We start from the raw sequence: 24738 nt of genomic DNA, 5'->3' as shown, positions 1-24738 counted from the left end.
ATCGATCAAGCCATACAGGCCATACTACAGCTGGGCAGTGGCACGTGGCTCTCCAAAGCTGACATTACCGACGCCTTCAAACTTCTCCCCATCAAGCAAGACCTGTGGCAGTGGCATGGGGTAAAATGGGCAGGCAAGTATTACTTTGCCACTAAACTCACCTTTGGAGCCAAAAGTAGCCCCTGGCTTTTTGATCAACTAGCCACGGCCTTACACTGGGCCTTACAACATGTCTCCAACTGTCACTACACCATTCACTATCTGGACGACTTCCTGTTGCTGGAACACCCTGGTCACAGTCCCTCCAATCTCAGGTCACTGCTGAGGCTGTTCAAGGAAGTTGGGGTCCCAATCGCACCCCATAAGACCGAAGGCCCGTCCACTCAGCTCACCTTTCTAGGTATCATCTTAGACACAGAGGAAATGCAAGCCAGGCTTCCCCAGGAGAAACTGGCTAGGATCCGTGAGGTTATCCAGAAAATTACAAAATGCCACACAGTATCCAGGGTGGAGCTCCAAAGCCTCCTAGGCATGATGGCCTTTGCAATGCGGATCATTCCGCAAGGTAGGTCATTCATATCCAGACTCCTGGACTTACTTCCTTCAGTTTCCGGGCAGAGGCATGTCATTCGAATCGACAGCGAGGCAATGTCAGACCTGGCCATGTGGGGTCACTTCCTGAGTAACTGGAACGGGATCTTGTTCTTTGTCCCCTCAGCCACGGAAAGATCCCCCTCCGTGGTTTCTGACGCCTCAGCCGTCGGTTTCACCGCTCTCCATGGTGCACATTGGCTGGCCAGTCCTTGGCCACAGGACATACTGCTTATCCCGAATTTTCACGAAACTTCGGCCTTATTCGAGATCTATCCAATAGTGGCAGCCGCTGCCGTATGGGGTGGTTCGTGGGTCAACTCCACTGTCCGCTTCAGATGCGACAACATGGCCACAGTAGACATCTTAAGGAAAGGGCGTTCTAGGTCCCCGGCATATCATGCGTTTTGTCAGGAAGTTTGTCTTGATCGCTCTTCAGCATAATTTTCACTTTTGTGTTGAGCACATTGAGGGTGCCAAAAACACAGCAGCTGACGCTCTGTCACGAGGTAACATGAAGCTGTTTTTTCAGGTACACCCAGAAGCAGACATCGTCGGGGTCCCAGTTCCCTCAACACAGTATCTTCAGATGGACTAACAGACTTCATCACGGTGGCAAATTCTTTAATCAGACAGTCCCTTGCACCCAGCACCACACAGGCGTATGACGCAGCTCTAGCCTCTTTTTCCGCGTTCATGCACAAACAAGGTCTCCCTGCCACAATTTCGGTGCGTTCCTCTCTTGTTTATGTTGGTTTCTGCCACTCTTCTCTTCACCTCTCCTACAACACCATCAAGCTTCACTTAGCAGGGTTACAACACCATAGATCCCTCTCACATCCCGACGCACTTTCTCTACTGTCCACTAACCCTATTAAGGCGGCACTCAAGGGCATCCTTGTCCTGTCACGTCCCAAACCACCCTCCCGTGCACCAGTCACTGGCGACCTTTTCCGATCCATGTCCTCACTTCTGGACACTCACCCGTTTGGTCCCAGACTCAGCACTGTCATCAAAGCAGCGATCTACTTGGCCTTCTACGGATTCTTGAGGCCGGGGGAGTTCACACGCTGCGGTCGAAGGTCACAGGGTCCTCTCCTGAGCCAACTATCACCGCACGGGGCAGGGTTTGCACTCACTCTGTCTTCCACCAAAACCTGTAGATGGGGAGCCACCATACGCTATTTTCCTACTTTTCACCAATGGTGTCCGGTCCTGGCCCTCACACAACTCCTTTCCACGTTCCCTGGACGGCCAGCCCTCTTCTGCCGGTCAATGGGTCAGCACTCTCCTCTTCACAGTTCACCAAACACGTGCGGTCCCTTGTCAGAATCCTGGGACACGAGCCTAGTTGTATTTCAGGTCACTCATTTAGGATCGGAGCAGCCTCTGCAGCGTCTAAACACAATGCCCCTGCACACGTCATCAAAAATTGGGGCGCTGGAATTCTGGCTGCTTCGAGCGCTACGTCCCTGACCCGTCCACCGAGATGGTGGGGGTGTTTAAAGTGTTGGCTCTGTAAATTCAAATAAAACTTAGTTGTACCCTACCTCCGACTCTTTGCCCTCTATCAGGCATACCCACGGTCGCTGTAATTGGGCACACCTCATCCGCTAGTTTTTCCCTCTTAGGTCCTCTGGATGGTCTCCTGTTTCCAGGTCGGTAAGTACGGTCAGTATTATACAGTTTGTACAGGTCCCATTTTAGGCTCTTCGAGCCATGACCACAAACACAATCTAACTGAACTACTAACACACAGACTCTAGTACTGTTCATGTCTTTTACTGAGCACATTGAGTAAACATTTACAGTGCACAGAAAAGATGTACGGTAGGTGAACTTTTGTGTTAATTACTTTTCCAGGAGTTGTCAAAATGTTTCTTTTTTCTTAAAAGGGCTTGTCCCACCTTGCTGCTTCAGTTTTGTCGGCCAAATCCTGCCTGTCCTCTGCCGCAGGAGGTGGTTGGAAAAGCCGGAAACAGGCAAAGCAGAGAAGACACACATTTAGCGTAACTCCTATTGACTTTTTTTTAGGGGGATTGTACAATGCAAAACTACAACTCCGCAAGCCTGGCTGTCTGAGCATTCTGGATGCTGTAGTTTTGTATTGTGCAGTAGGCACTAAGACAGAGCAGGGAATGAAGTGAATATTAATAAGCCGGGCTGAGCACTGAACAGCGCTGACGTCACTGTGCCCGAGGCCGGGATCGCAGCTCTGCCCATGCCCCAGACTGATCATTTGCATATTCGGTAAAATAAAGATATATCTCCAGAACGCAGTGCCGGATCTGGACAAAAAAGTACTAATGGTTAGTGCGGGTGAATGTTGTGACAAATTTCCTTTAAGGCTAGGTTTACATGTAGTATTTTGGTCAGTATTGGTTTAGGCTAAAATAACATATTGACCATATACTTATGACCATATACTAAGAAAAAATACCACATGTGAATACCAGTTGTAGCCACACTCATATGGACAATGGGGGAGATTAATCAAAACCTGTGTAGAGTAATAGTGGTGCAGTTGGAGATTGCTTCTTCTATTTTTCAGAGGCCTTAAAAATTAAAGCAGCAATCTTATTGGTTGCTATGGGCAACTGCACCACTCTTCCTCTAAGCTTGGAGCCACACTAATCATACATTGATCTCTCCTGACAGGTCATCGATACAGATTACAGAAAAAAAAATAGTTTTAATCCTAACTAGAGATGAGCAAACTTACAGTAAATTCGATTCGTCACGAAATTCTCGGCACGGTAATTGATGACTTATCCTGCATAAATTAGTTCAGCTTTCAGGTGCTCTGGTGGGTTGGAGACTCTTTCCTAGGACTGTATCCATCTTTTCCAGCCCACCGGAACCCCTGAAAGCTGAACTAATTTATGCAGGATAAGTCATCAACTGCCGAGCCGAGAAGTTTGTGACGAATCGAATTTACTGTAAGTTCGCTCATCTCTAATCCTAACCTTCAGTTGTTACAATGTGTTTACTCAACTGTAGCTCTTCCTATTCAGTGTACATTATTTCTGTACAGTAATAGGACACACACAGGCAAGCAAAAAAGTTCTCTTGCAATACAATTACAAACTCCTGAATGTAACGTATTGCAATTGTGCATGCAGTTACCCTCCACATCCCCCATAAAAAAAATAAATAGCTTTCCTTCCTACTGTATTTTGCTATTTAACTAGCTGTGATATTTTTAAAAATGTACCTATATTTAAAGAAGCAGTCTAGGAATTATTTCTTGCTTAAATAGTGCGGCATAGGCTATTATTAAATAATAAAGTATAGGCACATGTGTACACTTATTTTAGATGATGGTGCATGTATAAGTTGTCCGATTCCAATTACCTCTCTAATATGGGTTTGGAATGCAGCCTAAGTTTCCCATGATGCCGCTAGTTTTTCACAGACAGAAAAAACAGTATCCTCACTGCAGCAAGTAAGACAGTGATCACAGTAAGTTCATAAGCTGCTTAATAGGGAAAACCAACCTATCAATAAAATAGGGCAAAAAACTAAGAACATTATAAATTTCCCCCATAGTGATTTATTTATTTATGTTTGTAGTGTTTACTCTGGGGGGCAATTACCTACTAGGATGGCATGGCCAGAAAGGTATACACTAAATCTTGGGTTGGGTCTGAAAAGTAACTCCTGTATTTGTGATGTGGTCCAGAGGTCTATTCACATGGTTTGGTAGGTGAACCACTGCAAATCTTACAGCATCACTGAAATGCACTTATGGAAAAATTTTTTTTTTTTTAAACATGCCTATTGGAGGGCAACCCCTATACATGAAGCATGGGACTAAGGAGAGAGCCAGTAAACTATTCTTTACCTGCACTCCCATTTGTGTGTATTTGTATGTATTTTGTCGCTGTATTTATATTCTCTTTTCATTGCCTTTCATGGTTTCTTTTTTCTGCTTTACTTTCCCTTTTTAGGGTGGTTTTTGTTCTTTCAGTAAGGACAGTCCCAATCATGCAGGACCGCGAGCTTTCAGGTCTCTCTCTCTCAGGTACTCATGGGTTCGTCCTAGAGATATTGATCACATTGAGTGAATGATCAGAATGAACCTTTTTAATTTTTTTTAGTAAATTTTATTTTAGTAAATTTTATTTTAGTAAATTTAGTTTATAGGCACACTTTTTTTTGTGTATGTCTTTCAATATCTTATGCTTATCATCTCAGTATAATCCCAAGTCTTCATTGTTATGCTTTTCCTTTATGACGCAGGCCTTTGGGGGAGATTCGTCAAGACCTGTGCAGAGGAAAAGTTACCCAGTTGCCCATAGCAATCAGATTGCTTCTTTCATTTTGCAGAGGCCTTGTTAAAAATTGAAGAAGCGATCTGATTGGTTGCTATGGGCAACTGGGTAACTTTTGCTCTGCACAGGTCTTGATGAATTTCCCCCTTTATCTTTTACTAAGTGGCAGTAATGTAGACTTCCTGAGTGTTTTTTTTTCCTTTTCATTTTTTTTAAATGTGTAATTAATAATAATAAATCTATGCACCAATTGTGAAGAAAATGTTTCTCAATAGTTGGGGTTAATAAGCGCAAAAATCTATGTCTGCCTGAGAAAAGGATTAGGATTTATTATACCGGAGTCTGGGTCCACAAGTACTGGTCACATCACTGCTGATGCGGCTGTACAGATACACAATTCAGAGCATTTTGCAAATTAACTTCAACTACAAGCAGTTTGCTTGCTAATGGCAATGTATAAACTGCTGTTCCACTGCAATACCATGCAGCCATTAACAAGCAAAATACTGGAGGTCAATAACAAAACTGCACTAAAACTTATCCACATTGGGTCTTGTTTATTGCAGAAGAGAAATACCTATGAATTAACAAAAGGTAGTTTGGCTAGCAGATAAAGCTTGTGTTATACAGGAGGATTTAATAGGCACTGTCAGATACAAAAACTTTTGATATGTTGTACATGTTGGCAAAACATTAACCTTTGTAATATACTTCATAAGATCATTTTATTTCCTTTTTACAGAAAACCCCATACTGCCTGTCAGCAGCAGCTTTGTGCGGGGGTCGACACACCCTGTTCCTGGGGACTGTTGGGGTGTCGTGCAGTCGGACCCATGCGATCACAAACGTATCTCCTATCCTTAAAGGGGTACTCCACTCCCAGCGTTCGGAACATTTAGTTCCGAACGCTGGTGCATGCTTCGGGGTTGCCACGCCCCCTTGTGATGTCACGCCCCGCCACTCGTTACATCATGCCCTGCCCCCTCAATGTAAGTCTATGGGAGGGGGCGTGACGGCCATCACACCCCCTCCCATAGACTTGCATGGGGGGGGGGGCGTGGCGACTCCCGAAGCTCGCACCAGCGTTCGGAACAATATGTTCCAAACACTGGGGATAAGGGATAAGTATTCCTGCACTAGAGAAATCCATTAACTATAAAGATGACAAATTAGCGCAAATAATTAAAAATCACCTGACAATTTTAGATGTTGTCCAAAAGCATGTGCACTGTGATGAATATGATTAACAATAAGTTTCCTGCATGTGACATTACTATCTGAATTTTGCATACTATACAGTGGGGCAAAAAGTATTAAGTCAGCCACCAATTGGGCAAGTTCTCCCACTTTAAAGATGAAAGAGGCCTGTAATTTTTAATCATAGATATACCTCAACTATGAGAGACATAATGAGAAAAAAAAAAATCCATATAATTATAGTCTGATTTTTAAAGAATTTATTAGCAAATTATGGTGGAAAATAAGTATTTGGTCACCAACAAACAAGCAAGATTTCTGGCCCTCATAGACCTGTAACTTCTTCATTTAGAGTCTCCTCTGTCCTTCACTCGTTACCTGTATTAATGGCACCTGCTTGAAGTTGTGGACAGGTGTCTTTTATACTGATAACAAGTTCAAACAGTCAAACTCCACTATGGCCAAGACCAAAGAGCTGTTGAAGGACACCAGAAACAAAATTGTAGACCAGCACTAGGCTGGGAAGACTAAATCTGCAATGGGCAAGCAGCTTGGTGTGAAGAAATCAACTGTGGGAGCAATTATTAGAAAATGGAAGACACACAAGATCACTGATAATCTCCCTCGATCTGGGGCTCCACGCAATATCTCACCTCGTGGTGTCAAAAAGATCACGAGAACGATGAGCAAAAATCCCAGAACCACACGGGAGGACCTAGTGAATGACCTGCAGAGAGCTGAGACCAAAGTAACAAAAGCCACCATTAGTAACACACTATGCCGCCAGGGACTCAAATCATGCAATGCCAGACGTGTCCCTCTGCTTAAGCCAGTACATGTCCGGGCCCGTCTGAAGTTTGCTAGAGAGCATTTGGATGATCCAGAGGAGTATTGGGAGAATGTCATATGGTCAGATGAAACCAAAGTAGAATGATTTGGTAAAAACTCAACTAGTCGTGTTTGGAGGAGAAAGAATGCAGAGTTGCATTCAAAGAACATCATACCTACTGTGAAGCATGGGGATGAAAAAAATCATGCTTTGGGGCTATTTTTCTGCTAAGGGACAAGGATGACTGATCCGTGTAAAGGAAAGTATCACTGGGGCCATGTATCGTAGGATTTTGAGTGAAAACCTCCTTCCATCAGCAAGGGCATTGAAGATTAAACGTGGCATGCTTTTCAGCATGCCAATAATTCCAAACACACTGCCCGGGCAATGAAGGAGTGGCTTCGTAAGAAGCATTTCAAGGTCCTGGAGTGGCTTAGCCAGTCTCCAGATCTCAACCCCATAGAAAACCTTTGGAGGAAGTTGAAAGTCTGTGTTGCCCAGCGACAGACCCAAAACATCACTGCTCTAGAGGAGATCTGCATGGAGGAATGGGCCAAAATACCAGCAACAGTGTGTGAAAACCTTGAGAAGACGTACAGAAAACTGTTGACCTCTGTCATTACCAACAAAGGGTATATAACATAGTATTGCAAAGAACTTTTGTAATTGACCAAATAGTTATTTTCCACCATAATTTGCAAATAAATTCTTTAAAAATCAGACAATTGATTTTATGGATTTTTTCTCTCATTAGGTCTCTCATAGTAGAGGTATACCTATGATGAAGAATTACAGGCCTCATCTTTTTAAGTGGGAGAACTTGTATTTAGTCAGACACCAATTGTGGTTTATTGCCCCACTGTGTGTGTGTAAGTGTATGTATATATGTGTGTATATATATATATATATATATATATATATATATATATATATATTATATAGATAGATAGACAGACAGACAGACAGACATCCACACACAGTGGGTGAAATGTGGGTGAAATAAGTGTTAAAAGGAAAACTGTCAGCTTGCTTCCCACCCCCCGCACTAACCAGCAGTACTGGCGGGGAACGCTGATCAAATTGATGCTTACTGTGCCTTTATCCGCCATGCCGTTTGGCCGTAATCTTCTATTTTCGGTATATGCTAATTAGATGCTAACTTGCATCGGCCAGGCTAACTGGCACTCTGACATCAGTGTTTCTGGCCGCAGCGCCGCCCAGCTCATCAAAATTCCTACACTCTCTCTTCATTATAGAGCAGGGAGAAGAGGGAGAGGCGGAGGGAGGGGAGGAATATTGATGAGCTGGGCGGCACTGCGGCCAGAAATGCTGACGTCAGAGTGCCAGCTAGCCCGGCCGATGCAAGTTAGCACCTAACTAGCATATACCGAAAATAGAAGATTTACAGCCGAACAGTGGATCCGGGAATGGTAAGCATCAAACTGATCAGCGTCCCCTGCACTGCCAGTCAGTATCTCTGGTTAGTGCGGGGGGAGAAAACTGACAATTTTCCTTTAAACACGTCACCATTTTTCTCACTAAATATACTAAGGTGATTGACATGAAATTTCCACCAGTTGTTGGTAATAACCCAAAGTGATCAATAGATACAAAGAAGTCAAAGCAAACAAGCTCAGAAATTAAGTTATGTAATAAAGTGAAATAACCCTGGTATAAAATATTAAATACACTTACTAATATTTTAATTTTTACTATATTAAAAATAACTTTTTTTTCTGCCTGGTAGTGTGCTCACTACCAGGCAGACTTCCCCAGCAGGCACCACGTCACTGATGCCTGCTGGGGGGGACTTCCGACCTTAGTTCATCTACACAGGGTGCCTCCAGCTGTTTCACCACTACAACTCCCAGCTTGCCCTGACATCTATTGGCTGTCAGGGCATGCTGGGAGTTGTAGTATTGAAACAGCTGGAGGCACCGTGTAGATAAACTATTAGTTAGTTACAAGCGGCGCTAGCCCGTTCCCTCCGTCAAATCAACCCCCCGTGCCATACCCCGTTCCCTCCATCACAACCCCCCCCCCCCCCCGCATACCCCGTTCCCTCCATCACAAACCCCCCTCCAGCATACCTCATTACACTTACTGCAGAGTTCGGCAGCGGGCGTGCAGGGACAGCTGGGGCGACGATGTGCGGGAGGAGTGGCCTTGGAGCCAATGCGCTCGCTCCTGCCTGTCTGATTGACAGGTAGGGAGCGAGTGCAGCCTAAATGAAAAAGGACTGATTGCCAGGCCAAAATCAGTCCTTTTTCAGGCGTGACGTCACACCAGGCTGCAGCCAGCCACTAGGAGGGTGACCCCTAGTGGCCGATTTTTAAATGTAACTTAAACCATTTTAATGAAAAAAATAATAATAATAATAAAAGTATATTAGAGATATGTTGTAGTACATAAGTACTGCAACATATCAAAAAATAAAGCTGGTGACAGTGCCCATTTAAAACTTTGTACAAAACCCTTTGTTGAAAATGACAACTTTAAAGGAGTACTCTGGTGGAAACAATATTTTTTTAAATCAACTAGTGACAAAAAGATGAACATATTTGTAAATGACTTCTATTTAAAATCTTAACCAGTCCAGTACGTATCAGCTGCTGTATGCTCCACAGAGTTCTTTTCTTTTTGAATTTATTTTCAGTCTGACCACACTGCTCTCTGCTGACACCTCTGCCCATGCCAAAAACTGTCTAGAGAAGGAGCAAATCCCCATAGCAAACCTCTCCCGCTCTGGACAGTTTCTGTCAGCAGAGGTGTCAGCAGAGAGCACTTTGGTAAGACTGGAAAGAACTTCACAACTTTCTCTGTAGTATACAGCAGCTGATAAGTACTGGAAGGATTAAGATTTTTTAAATAGAAGTGATTTACAAATCTGTTCAACTTTCTGGCACCAGTTGATCTAAAAAAACAAAAAAAAACTTGGTCATCTCCTGTATAAAGAAAATAGTCGCATTCATTGCTCTGGTATGCTTTTGGCCCATTCATCCACACAAACAGTCTTCAAATTTTGAATTATGATCTTCAATTCTTTCTAGGGATCAACCGATATCGATTTTTTAGGGCCGATACCGATAATCTGTCACCTTTCAGGCCGATAGCCAATAACTTATACCGATATTCCGGTATAAGTTATCGGCTATTTCAACACCCCCCCCCTCCCCCGGCGGGGCAGAAGCCGTTGCAGATCAATGATTTAAAGCAGGCGCTTTAAATCAATAAACTGCAGCGGCTTTTACTGTGCCAGAGACCGCCGCCACCCACTTCTCTGCTTCTGCCTGTCCTGGGGTCCTGAGTCTAACCACCACAGTTGCCCCATGGCCTACCCCCCCCCCCCCCATCCTCTGCCCACATACCACCGCTGCCCCATTGCCTCCCCCATCCTCTGGCCACATGCCACTGCCCCATCGCCTCCCCCAATCCTCTGCCCACATACCGCCGCCGCCCCATCGCCTCCCCCCACCCCCGGTGTTATAATTACCTGGTCCCGGGGGTCCGCGATCCTTCTGGCTCCGTCGGCGTCCTGCGCTGTCACTGTGCGCACTGACGGTGACATCGCGTTGGGGACGTCACTCGTCATTACGCTGCGCAGCGCACAGCAATAGCGCAGGAGCCAGAAGGATCGCGGACCCCCGGGAACAGGTAATTATAACACCGGGGATGAGATCGGATATCTGCCCTTTCATCCACTATATAAAGATTACCAGTACCATTTGCAGAAAATCAGCCCCACACCACAATGTTTCCACCTCCAAACTTCACTGTTGGCATTGTGTTTTTAAGGTAATGTGCAGTGCCATTCTTGGTCTAAAGATGGTGTGTATTACGGCATCCAAACAGTTCCATTTTGCTCTCATCTGACCACACTATATTCTCCCAGTATAGAACTGGCTTTTCCAAATGTCATGCAGCAGACTTTAAACAAGTTTCAACAAGCTTTTTTTGCAGCAATGGAGTCTTGTGTGGTGAGCACCCATACAGCCCATGGCGGCGGAGTGCATTGCTTACTTCTTTTTGAGATAATAGTACCTGCTAATACAAAGTTTTTGTGAAGCTCTCCACAAGGGGACCTTGGCTCTTGGACAACTCTTCTCATTATTATTTTCATTCTGTCAGAAATCTTGCAAAAAGCACCTGGTCTAGGCAAATTTATGGTGACACAAAATTTATTGTCTCACCCAAACAGTGCTCACTGGAACATTCAGAAGCTTAGAAACGTGCATGTAACAAACACCATTGTTATGTTATGCAAAAATTAGGTTGTAAAGGTCTTGAGATAGTTCTTTGTTTTTATCAATGAGATGTGTCTTGTATGACACCTAGGCAATGAGACCTTTTTGAAGGCATCAGTTGAGACTAAACCAAGTGATATTAAAGGACATCTGCAGCGTGATTAATACTTATCCCCTATCCACAGGTGGGACCCCCTGTGATTCTACTGTACAGGGCCGCGGCTGTCCCGTGCAGCCGCAGCATGACGTTGCAGCCGGCACACCTCCTCCATACATCTCTATGGGAGAGGTGGGGAGGCAGCATTTGTGCCTCCCTGACTCCCCCATAGAACTGTATGGGGACGGGGAGGAGACGGGCGTCACCGTCGACCTCTAGGTCGAAGCTACGTCACCATGAGTGCTAATGGCGGCGCCCCGTTAGGGAGATCGCGGGGGGTCCCAGCGGTCAGACACTTATCCCCTATCTTGTAGATAGGGGATAAGTGTATATTGCACTGCAGTTGTCGTTTAAATTTGCATTGACAAGAGGCTGGACTGCTTTAATTGCTGAGAATTTAGCTGTTGTCTGGGCTTTCCATGCCTTTTTGCACCTCCCTTTCTTCACATGTTCATTACTTTCTCCCTGTGTCACTTCACATTTTTACACAACTTAATTTCTGAACTTATAAGTTTTGCTTTCTTTGTAAGTATGTAAATATATTCAGTGTGAAAAATGATTACATCAATCCTTATTATAACCGCTGTATATATAATTTACACAAACAGTGGATATAAAAAGTCAACACACCCGTTAAAATGCCAGGTCGTCGTGATCTTAAATAATGGGACAATGATAAATCACGTCAGAAATGTTTCCACCTTAAATCGTAAACAATTAAACTGCAAAACAGGCTGAAATCTTTGAGAAAGAAAACAGGTTATAGTGTGTTGATCTTTTATATGTCCCCTCAAAGATTTTAGTCTGTTTTGCAATTGAATTGTTCTACCGGTCACAATAAAAGGTGGAAACAGTTCTGAAAGAATTGTTTCTTTGTCTTACTCTTTAACATCATGAGAACCTGACATCTTAATATGGGTGTGTAGACTTTTAATATATTTTTTTTTTTTCAGCCATGACTAACTATATAGTCATGGCTGAAATTTTTATAGAAAATTAAGTATTTCTCACAGAAAAGGATTGCAGTAACACATGGTTTGCTATACACACGTTTATTCCCTTTGTGTGTATTGGAACTAAACCAAAAAAGTGAGGAAAAAAAGCAAATTGGACATAATGTCGCACCAAACTCCAAAAATGGTCTGGACAAATTATTGTCACCCTTTGAAAATTGTGTGTCTGTGTGTGCCACACTAAGCATGGACAACAGAAAGAGGAGAAGAGAACTGACTTGATAACCACAATTGTGAAAAAATATCAACAATCTCAAGGTTACAAGTCCATCTCCAGAGATCTAGATTTGCCTTTGTCCAAAAGGCGCAACATCATCAAGAAGTTTGCAACCCATAGCACTGAAGCTAATCTTCCTGGGAGTGGACGGAAGAGAAAAAATGATGAAAGGTGTAAACGCAGGATAATCCGGATGGTGGATAAGCAGCCCCAAACAAGTTCCAAAGATATTCAAGCTGTCCTGCAGGCTCAGGAGGACCCCACTGCTGACAGAGAAACATAAAAAAGCAAGACTACATTTTGTCAAAATGAACTTGAGTAAGCCAAAATCCTTCTGGGAAACGTCTTGTGGACAGATGAGACCAAGATAGAGTTTTTGGTAAAGCACATCATTTTACTGTTTACCGAAAGTGGAATGAGGCCTACAAAGAAAAGAACACAGTACCTACAGTGAAATATGGTGGAGATTCAATGATGTTTTGTGGTTTTTTTGCTGCCTCTGGCACTGAGTGCCTTGAGTGTGTGCAAGTGGATGTAGGGCTTAAAGGGATCCCGGCTCACGGCGCTGATCGACCAAGCAGGAAGATATGCTTAAAAGAGGATTTATTGACCAGAATGCAACGCGTTTCGCTGCGCATTCGCAGCTTCCTCAGGCAGGGGAAGATGCCTGAGGAAGCTGCGCATGCGCAGCAAAACGCGTTGCATTCTGGTAAATAAATCCTCTTTTAAGTATATCTTCCTGCTTGGTCGATCAGCGCCGTGAGCCGGGATCCCTTGAAGCCCTACATCCACTACCACATATCCTCCGGAGGGCAGCAGACGACCATCTTCTTTTACATACTTGGCCCATTGTTGTGTATGTGCTTACACAACCACCCAGGGTGAGCAGTTTTAATTTATATATAATTGGCTCCCTGGGCTCAACAATATTATTCTATGGAGCGCTTACTTCCTTGTTTCTTGAATGTGTGCAAGGCATCCTGAAATCTGAGGATTACCAATGGATTTTGGACGGTACAGCCCAGTGTCAGATAGCCGTGTTTACGTCCGAGATCTTGGGTCTTCCAGCAGGACAATGACCCCAAACATACATCAAAAAGCACCCAGAAATGAATGGCTACAAAGCGCTGGAGAGTTCTGAAGTGGCCAGCAATGAGTCCAGATATATATGCCATTGAACAACTGTGGAGAGATCTTAAAATTGCTGTTGGGAAAAGGCGCCCTTCCAATAAGAGAGACCTGGAGCAGTTTGCAAAGGAAGAGTGGTCCAACATTCCAGCTGAGAGGTTAAAGGGGTACTTGGAAACCTCTTTTTTTTTTTTATCAACTGGTGCCAGAAAGTTAAACAGATTTGTAAATTACTTCTAATAAAAAAACATCTTAATCCTTCCAGTACTTATTAGCTGCTAAATACTACAAAGGAAATGGTTTTTTTGGAACACCGATCTCTCTGCTGACATCATGACCACGGTGCTCTCTGCTGACATCTCTGTACATTTTAAGAACTGTCCAGCGTAGAAGAAAATCACCATAGCAAACATATGCTGCTCTGGATAGTTCCTAAAATGGACAGAGATGTCAGCAGAGAGCACTGTGGTCATGATGTAAGCAGAGAGCTCTGTGTTCCAAAAAGAAAACCATTTCCTCTGTAGTTTACAGACCCTAAAAAGTACTGGAAGGATTAAGTTTATTTTAATAGAAGTAATTTACAAATCTGTTTAACTTTCTGGCACCAGTTGATTAAAAAAAAAAAAATCCTTGGGAGTACCCCTTTAAGAAGCTTATTGATGGTTATAGGAAGCGACTGATTTAAGTAATTTTTTTCAAAGGGTGTGCAACCAAATATTAAGGTAAGGGTGCCAATAATTTTGTCCAGCCCATTTTTGGAGTTTGGTGTGACATTATGTCCAATTAGTTTTTTTCCCTCCCTTTTTTTTTTTTTTTAGTACCAATACACACAAAGGGAATAAACATGTGCATAGCAAAACATGTGTTACTGCAATCCTTTTCTGTGGGAAATACTTCATTTTCTTAAAAAATTTCAGGGGTGCCAACATTTACGGCCATGACTGTGTGTGTGTGTGTGTGTGTGTGTATATATATATTATATTATATATATTATATATATATATACACACATACACACACACACGCACATGTAACACAAAACAAAAAGTTACATGCAGAAGAACAAATACAGATTTTGTTTTAGTAACACAGGTAGAATGGCAACTCTGCTTATTCAAATAGAATAGACCTACTTTAGTAAAGTGAAGCATTTAAATATTGGAGACCCACTATAATCATGCAGTAATTTGTAAGCATATGTGCCAAAAAATGTTCATAATTCCATACAAACCTTCTTTAGTCTAGCCCAGCTAGTGAATGTGCAAACACGTCGCCTAACACAATGCTATACATCAAGTCTAATAATTAGAAAAACCATTACCTAGTGACAAAAAGCAAAGTCCAATTATAATTTCTTTGCTGGTCATTACTCCACTAATCAGTCTGTGTAGGACACTATTGTCACTGACAAAAGTGATCAGGGCTTCTGCAAACTTGGCATAGCAGGAAATGTTCACAGGAGCACAGCGATGGAAGAATGGAATAGGTGCACTGGTGACACAAGGAGAAAAAAAACAAAATAGAAAAAAAAATTACTCCTACCGAAATATAAAATGAAAAAAAATGTCACATCAACATAGAAATGAAAGGTGAATGTGAAGTTGTCTTTTTTTTTTTTTTTTTTTTCATAACAAAAGGGTTTTGGAAGAAATGTGGAAGGTGATGGTTGATAATGCTCTCCATGGAAATGAATGAATGTGAAAGCACAGACAGTCTGTCAGAAAGAGGTGGAGCACAATATAAAGTAATTCATGTGGACCAATAAAAAGTGGTATGACCGGTATAAATTATATTGATGTGAAATGAGACTTGCTTGCCAGTATCTTACATGCATAAATTTATTTTACTATACTTTTAAAGGGGCATAGTAGTTTCAAAAATATCTAGCTCAATAGATTTTAAAGGAAAACTGTAGTGGTATATCACATATCCCCTTATCTGAATGATAGGGGTTAAGTTATAGACTGCGGGGGTTCCGAGTGCTGCAACCCCCCGCAATCTCCTGCATGGGGGCCCGGTCGCCCGAATGAAGGGTGTGTTTTGTCCCTGCATGATGCGGAAGCTGACACGCCCCCCCCAATGTACCTTTAGGGGACGCATCATGCTGGGGATGGACATGCCACCTTCCTGCGCGAGGTCGGGGCCCAGTACTGGAGATCGCGGGGGGCCCCAGCGGTCGGACCCCCAACTTTCTTTGTTTTTACTCTGACGGGTTTGGAATCCCTTTACAGTATTAACAGATAGCACTCGTTCAGACCATGTATGCAGCCATGTGAATGAAAAAAGCCAAATGCTGCAATGGCAACCTCAGTGAAAGCAGTAAAGTAAGCAATATTTACATTACTGCAACGGGAAATCAGGTGGAGAGGCAAACAAAACAGTGTAGAATAAAAAGCCATTCCTATCCATTTACAATGTATTGAGCTATATTTCTGAAAAGTTAAATATGTAACAATATTTACATATATATATATTTTTAGAAATAAGAAAAACAGATCATTATCTTAAATGACATGTTGAGGTTTTTCTTCAGCTGTAGAGACTTACCTTTCATTGTATGGAAAAGAAGCTTAAAACTAGTAAGGAAAATCTAGCTTCTACACATATCTTCTATACCATGAATATTTAGTGTATGTACTATATAGATGTATACCTAACATATAGTAAGCTACCATCTGCAAACAGATTGGTTTTATTTACTTAGAACTGTGTCATCTCCAGAGTGCATATTCTTTACTTATGTTCACAAGTATACAATAACAAAAAGAATGTTCTTTCCAGCATGCTTTTATATATAAAGCAAATGAAGGATTCTGCCTTTGGTTTTGTTGAATAAAGTATGCCAAGTAGAAGCGAATATAAAAAAAAAAAAACAACAAATGTCATAAAACATTTACTCGCTTGAGCAATCCTGTGACTATCTAGCGTCAAAGCTCTAGCGGGCACTCTGGTGTCATTAATAGCAGCCAACGTGTTACCGCTGCAGCCAATCACTGGCCTCAGCAGTCATGTGCTACCAATAGTACAACATGTGACCGCTGAGGCTACTGAATGGTTGATGCGGCCACATGTCAGCTACTAATAAGCAGTTTGGGGCACCCACAAGAGCTATATTGCTGGATCACTGAAGGATTAGACAGGTAGGTGTTTTTATGTTAAGAGCAGTTCTAGTAAAGATCGTAAGGAAGCAAGCAAATTCATAAGATTTCTCAGACCCTTTAACTTTTTCACATTTTGCTAGATTGAGGACTTGAGAACTCAAAAAGAAGCCTCACCTCGATAAATCACACATGAAAGCCTGCCCGAAGTTTTGAAAAAAAAATTTCAAGCATCATATCTGGAGGGAACCAGGTATACTGCCCAATACCATTTTAACAGTGAGGCATGATGGCGATCCTCAGATTGGGCCAAAGGTCACTTCAAATACGACAATGACAGAAATGGCTTAGTAACAACTCTGTGAATGCCTTTGAGTAGCCCAGCCTGACTTATACTCAGTCGAACATCTCTGGACTGACCTGAAAATGTTCCCCATCCAACCTGACAGAGCTTGAGAAGATCTGCAGAAAACAATGGCAGAACCCCCCCCCAAATCAAAGGGTGTTAATCTTGTGATATCATATTCAAGAAGACTGGAAGCTTTAATTGTTGCCAGATGTGTTTTAGCTGAGTACAAAGGAAAGGGTCTGAATACTTATGTCAATGAAAATTTTTTGATTTTCCTTTTCAATAAATAAGCAAAGATGTCTGACATTCTATTTTCACTTGGTCATTATGAAGTAGTTAAAAGGGGTACTCCACTGGCCAGCATTCGGAACATTTAGTTCCAAACGCTGTGTGTGCATGCTGCGGTGGTCGGCCATGCCCATCCAATTTAAGTCTATAGGAGGGGACGTGGCAGCCATCATGTCCCCTTCCCATAGACCTGTATTGAGCTGGCATGGCCTGACGGCACGAGGGGGCATGGCAGGCCCCCACAGCACGCACACAGCATTCGAAGCCAAATGTTCCAAATGCTGGCCAGTGGAGTCCCCATGTAATGTGAGTCATGATAAGGCAAAGCTTAATTTTAGCACAAAGCCTCAAGATGCTAAAATGAGAAAAAAAAAATGAAAGGGTCTAAAAACTTTCTAAATGCATTGTAGCTCTCTCTGATTAAGATTTTTCTTGCTCTGTTTAAATAGCATAAAGTGAAAGTTGATTATTCAGTAGTAAGTGATTAAATGGGCACTGTCAGAATCAAAGACTTTCTATGTTGTACATCTTGGCAAAACATTAACTTTTCTAATATATTTCATAAGAAATGTTACCTCCTTTTTATAAAAATCATAGCTTTAAAAAAAAAAAAAAAAAAAAAAAAAAAAAAAAGACCACTAAAAGGTCACCATACTATTCAGAACATAATCCATCATCCAGCATCATGTTTGATTGTCCCAGCTGAAGCACAGGCTGGGAAAAAGTCCATAAAGTAAGGGTGGGACTAGCACTTCTCTGTGCTCACTCCTGTCGTGTCTATCAGACTCCTGTCTGAAAACAGAGAGAAGTTACAGTTACAGAGCAACCTGCAGTGATTGGATAAAGAGATCCAGGACAACAAACTCAAGGAAGAAGTGAATGCATGGTGAGTGATGGCGGGCTCAGTGCTTGTCTCAGACACTCCCCTTCATAAGCAGGGGATGTCAGTGATATGAGAGAGGCAAAACAGGAATTTGTGAGCCAAATACAGAAGCTAGACAAATAGAGAGACATGTAAAGCATCCGCATGACCTAATAAAAGCATTACTTTTTTTCTGTGATATGGCAGGTATGCTTTAAGACAGGACTTTTATCATGTTTGTGCCCTCCGTGGCATGGATATGTCAGGAAAATGTAAAAAATGGAATGCTAATGTATCAATGGCCCAAACATAGTTAGCTAGTGACTACTTTGGGTAATTTTTGAGTATACAAGTTTTGACTCTATAGCACAGCAGACCACGCTTTTGAGTACAAATAAAATGTGTACACCTGTAAAAAAAAGACCTGAATGTGGTCAATAGCTTACTATGTTTGGGGCATTTAAATCAATTAGCATAAAAACCATTAAAATATTCTGGTGTTTTTAATACATTATACCGAATAAAAGAGTACTCTGGTGGAAAAAAATATTTTCAAATGAATTGATGGTAAATAGTTATACAGATTTTCAAATCACTTCTATATAAAGATCTTAACCCTTCCAGTACTTATCAGCTGCTGTATGCTCCACAGGAAGTTGTGTAGTTCATTCCAGTCTGACTACAATGCTCTCTGCTGTCATTTCTGTCTGCGTTAGGAATTGTTCAGAGCAGGAGAGGTTTGCTATTGGGATTTGCTACTACTCTGGACAGTTCCTGACACGGACAAAGGTGTCAGCAGAGAGCACTGTGGTCAAAGATTTTTTACATAGAAGTACTTTACAAATCTGTATAACTTTCTTGAACCAGTTGATTTGAAAATATTTGTTTTCCACTGGAGTACCCCTTTAATCAAGTCGAACACCCGTTTCCTAAATTGCTGTGTATGGGCAGCAGAATAGCTGCAATGTGCCTTCCTGCTTCCAGTGCTCTTTCTTTCTAAATATGCCGTGCCCAATGCCAGAGAGAGATAGAGAGCGAGCATCGGGTACAGCACGCGAAAAAATTTTTTTTTTACAGACACACAGCTACAGGAACAGCAGAGCACGCAATGTAGACACAACTGTGTCATCCCTTGTTGCTGCCAGTACTCAGCTGCTCTCTATCCCTGGCATTGGGTACAGCTTCTGATATCACTATTTAGATAGAGAGCACTATGAGCAGAGAGGGACAGTGCTGCTATGCTGCTTACACACAGAGCAACTGTGTACAGAGGCTGCATAGCAACAGCAGTTTAGGATTCGAGAGGTAGTGAACCTGTTTAGTAACAATTTTATAATAAAAGGGACACAATATTTTTATCATATAAATCACAATTTTGTGATGCCAGTTAAACTAATTATTTCCTTTCTAGTTGTAACAGCGCATGCAGGTCTCTAGCCATAATTCAAATTAGACCGCGAGGAGAGAGAGCGAGATAGAGTGCATGAGAGCAAGTGAGATAGACTGTAAGAGAAAATAATGTGGCCCAAGCTGTAGTTCAGGGTTATTTTACACTGAATAGTAGACTTTCCATATAATGTGTTATCCAAATACTACAACACTTTTATTTCAATAGGGCTTAGTTGCAGTTCTCTACAAAGCGTCAGGTCCCTTTGTTCTAGAAATCATGCAGGTCACAGAAGTTGGCACTTCACCAATCAGTAAGTTATGGCATAACCAAGTGCTATGCCAGAATATATACTGGTGTGACACAGAAGACATACTGTAGAGAAGCTACAACTGGTACAACAGTAACTCAAGTCCAGAAACAGGTCAAAGCCTACAGGAGGCCAAAGACTAATTGTATTTCACCGTGCTCTATATAACTGAAACACATACAAAGAATCAATGCACAAATAAAATCTAGTTAATCGTATGTTGGTAGAATGCAGCTCTTTTTCAGCCTTGTAATACCAGTCTCAAAAATCAGTTTAGTCATCTAATGCTCTTAAATGGGAAACATCAGTGGCTGAGGGCTTTGTACGGTTTCTCATTTTATTTGGTGCTTGAAGATTGCTGGGGTTAGGTTTATCTAGCGACCTCTTCTATTATGTCAACTATGGTCTCACCATCTCATATTATAAGGCTTTGCTGTGACTGTTAGAGGAAGAAAACCTATTTGATCTTCTTATAGAAGAAAATAAAATAATATTGCAGGCTATGGTACACCTCTATAGAGACCTAAACGCAGTGTCCATTGTGTTTTGGCTACTAGGTGTCACTTTTTTTATTTGTTTTTTTCAACAAAGCAACCTCTTCTATTCCCACTAAAGGCTGTAGTAACCATTGTGATAGGGCAGTCCGTTATAAAAGCCACAATAAAACTACATGTAGCTAACAAACATTTTTCTGATTGTTAATGCACTAGGTAAGTTGCTAGGTAAATGTATGGTATAATTTGGTATATGCACAGGCATTTAGTACACGGATAACAGCACCTACATATGACATGAACCTGGTACCCTGACATACGATTGCCCCGACATACGATCATTTCAACATAAGATGCTTCTGGCTGTAGGGGCCATTGCAAAAATGGCTATCAGGCAGCGCTGACTGCTTCAGCTGCCGCTGGATAGCCGTTTAACATGACCCATGTGCCCTGCTGAAGGATACATGTCCCTGCCTCTACGGCCCATCAACTCACCATTCAGCGGCAACGGCGCAGGGCAGCGGCGATGTAGTGATACGGCATCAGAGGAGTGGCGAACTGACAGGCGGGGGCGGGGACACACGAGTTCGAGTGAGCATCTATGGTACGAATCCCTCAATATACGATGGTTTCAACAAACGATGGTCCGCATGAAACCAATTACCATTGTATGTTAAGGGATCACTGTAGTGAACTGTTTACACATTGACAGGGCTGGAAAGCTTACACCATAGCTCCAGAAAGAAGCTGATCAGCTAAGGTGCCATGAGATGGATCCAGGTTGTGTGGGGTATAACAACTTGGCTCCATTCACTTCAATGGAAATTAGCTGCAATACTACACATCACAGGTGGGGTGCCGTTTTTGAAAGAAATCAGATGTTTTTCTAATCCTGGATAACACCTTTAAAAGCATGTTTACCTTTACCATTTAAAAGTATCATATTACTGTGTATATAGTTCCTGTTCAGACCTGCACCCCTATGGCTGAACCCATCTTGGGTTACTCTATCATATCTGCCCACTTCTATATTGTTAGGTTAGCAAGAAATGATAGCAGAGGGACTTAAAGATTATATGAGTTATAGGTTGTTTGGTTGAATCACACCCTCTTAAAATTCCCATTACTGTAATAAATGTAAGAAGCCCACACCTCAAAAAAGGTGAAGCTTCACTTCCAGAAAATCCCACCACTTTAAGTTTTAAACTAGTCCAGCAGACGCAAGCATCCAAAACCTGACAAAGATGGCTTTGCCCTTGAAACGTTGTACAGCACATTTGCTTTGTGTCAACTCTTGCTCTGTTCTGTGAACATCGTCCAGACCTCTGTATGATCTAGCTGGAGCTTAATAGCGAAGCTGTGAAAGTGTTGACTTTCCGACATTCATAAGCACTTAGGGTTTTTATTTTATGTAGATGAACCTCACATGTTAAGGTTTTCTATAAAATGATATACAAAGGAATTTGCATTGTGCAAGACTTCTTAGCATGTATATATGAAATACTCTGTATACCAGCGCCTTACTGTTTGTCAGTGATCAACTATATTTTAGGCAATTAGTCTGTGTCTTTGCAAGGGCCAAATAGGCATAAACCAGAGCAGTCCTGGGGAGCCTTAGACCCCTAGCTGACATAGCAACTACTGGCATATCACGGGGCACTGATGAGGTGAAAGGAAACCCCTGCTTTCTGTCTAAAACTAATTTAAATGTTGTGGTTGCTATGTATCACAGTATATTAGGGGTTTAACAGTGGGGATCAAAACAACCTTGGTCCCAGTTGTGAGTTGGATGTCAACTATTTATTACACCCTGTTCTTGTGATACCCACTGGATGTAAATGTACATCCTTTTGCTAGATGGCACCATCAAAATGGGCATACAATAACAACTGATTGTGGGATGTTGTTAAAGAGGACCTGCAGCGCTTCTGACATGTCTCTTTTAGTAAATTACCCATAAATTTACAATTCAGGAGCATCTTGTCTTAACGCACCATTACAGGGTTATTATTCCTGTGAATGGATAAAAACTACTGGAAGCGTTATTATTCCCCACTAATAAGGGGGATAGTGAAGTCCAATTTATTTACACATTTGCAAAAGTAGTAACAGTGGAATAAAATACAGAGTTTTCTAACTAAGTCATGTATAGAAGTGTTTTATAAAATAGGCACATCAGCTAATAGATCCTCTCTAAAGAAAGACTCAGGCATCCCAAAAAAACACTATTGAAATGGCGACTTATGCTAAGGGTGCTCTTACACACAATACTAATAGCCGTGGCTGGTAAATGCACTGCATTTTATACTGTAGCCAGGCATTTTATACTGTAGCCAATTTTTACATGGCAAATTCAGGTAAAGCCTGCAATTATCAGTGAATTGCAAGTGCTAGCCGCAGCCTCTAACACTTAAGCTATGTTCACATTGCATGTGATTATAGCCTATTAAAGGGGTTCTCCAGTGCTTAGACATCTTATCCCCTATCTAAAGGATAGGGGATAAGATGCCTGATCGCGGGAGTCCCGCCGCTGGGGACCCCCGGATTCTTGCACGCGGCACCCCATTTGTAATCAGTCCCCGGAGCTTGTTCACTCCGGGTCTGATTACCGGCGGCCACACGGCCGTCGGCGTGTGACGTCACGCCTCCGCCCCTCAATACAAGCCTACGGGAGGGGGCGTGACAGCTATCACGCCCCCTCCGGTAGGCTTGCATTGAGGGGCAGAGCGTGGCGTCACACGCCGGTGCAGGCGTAACATCACACGCCGCCCACCCTGTAGTCGCCGGTAATCAGTCCCGGAGCGAACACGCTCCGGGGACTGATTACAAACGGGGTGCCGCGTACATGATCCCGGGGGTCCCCAGCGGCGGGACTCCCGCGATCAGGCATCTTATCCCCTATCCTTTGGATAGGGTATAAGATGTTTAAGCACCAGAGAACCCCTTTAATGTTTGTACCTGGCGGGAATTTGTCATGGTGGAGAGGTAGTGACTACGCTTCTCCTGACTGGGTCAGGATACCTCCCATATTGATCGCAATGAATAAACGACACTATACCCTTAGACATCCCTGTACAAACATATTATACACATTTTATTACAGCACACCTTAACCATTATAGTACACCAATATAATTATTTACTTGTGCAAAGGTAATGAACAAAAATATATTACTGGTATATACATATTTTCATCGTACCGCTCCACAGTGCTTAGTAAAGAATCACGGCTAGAAGCCGGGCATGTACACTTATGCAATTGGTTACAAATAAACTTCTTGACAAGTTCGTCACTTTTCTTAAACATTGCATAACCTGTGGAGAACAAAAGTACTTCACAAACAAAGTTAATGATATATAACAGAATTATCACGGGTAGACTTCCCTAACTTGGAAACTTGCCATCCCAGCCTCGCGGTCTGACTTCTTCCGAGGTTGAGACATGTAAGGGGGTCCACGGGACTGTGCCCCATCCGTGGGGCTCATGCTGTGTTCCAGTTCACCCGTGACAAGGTGAACTCTGTAATGGTGGGGCTTATGGTAACCACCATTTGAACCACAGTAGCTTGCACCACAGGGGGAACAACGGTTGGTGCCTGTTGGACCGACCAAACCTCCTCTGTGGAATTAGGCCGAGGCACTTCAGTTGGTGCCTGCTGGTTAGGCCAAACCTCCTTCACCACAGGAGTAGGCCTGGGCATGTAGACCTCCTCCTCCTGGATGGTACCTCTGACTTTTGGCGGAAGCAACCCAAAGGGACCAGCATCCCAGTTGTCCGATGGGAAGTAGGCAAACTGAATCTGGGTTGGATTCTTCGGACGTGTCACCGCAGCCACCCACTCTCCTCTCAAGCTCTGTACAGGAGTATACTTCACGATCTCCCCACTCTCTAGAGAATGCATGAACAGGGGAAGATAGTCTCTCTGCACAGCCTGACGATTAACCAGGATGGTCCCTCCATGACGACAGTCCATGAGGGTGCCAAACCCCCGTACTTTGTCGAATTTCACCACTGTAGTGTGGCGGCTTTCCAGGGGTGGCTCGCCCTCTCGGAGATGTTCCAATTCTCTGATGTACAGGGCCTCTAATGCTTTGGTGTCCTGTTGCACCTCATATGGCAGCAGCTTCGCCCCATATCTCTCCACTCTCCATGCCCTCAATCCCTCTATGATCTCGGCCACCTGAGCCTCTTCTGGTCCTCTCGGACTGGGCCGGAGGGACTGGGGGATGGGACTTCCCTGGCAGGGGAAGAAAAGCTTCCTCCTGTATCGGATCAGTCTAGGCTCATCGCCAAACAACT

The 24738-nt window shown here is 42.9% G+C and overlaps 1 protein-coding gene across 1 annotated transcript in view; it reads right to left on the bottom strand.

Moving 5' to 3' along the window:
* SLC44A1 (solute carrier family 44 member 1) overlaps window positions 1-24738 on the bottom strand; it is a 158734-nt gene that overhangs the window by 52870 nt on the left and 81126 nt on the right. Inside the window, exon 6 of the mRNA XM_056520228.1 lies at window positions 14972-15141. Coding sequence (XP_056376203.1) covers window positions 14972-15141 — 170 coding nt within the window. The remainder of the gene's footprint in view (window positions 1-14971; window positions 15142-24738) is intronic.

Source organism: Hyla sarda, chromosome 1 (assembly GCF_029499605.1).
Source record: "Hyla sarda isolate aHylSar1 chromosome 1, aHylSar1.hap1, whole genome shotgun sequence".
Taxonomy (NCBI): Eukaryota; Metazoa; Chordata; class Amphibia; order Anura; family Hylidae; genus Hyla; species Hyla sarda.
Note: the sequence above shows the minus strand (reverse complement) of the source record. Positions and strands in the feature narration are given on the sequence as shown.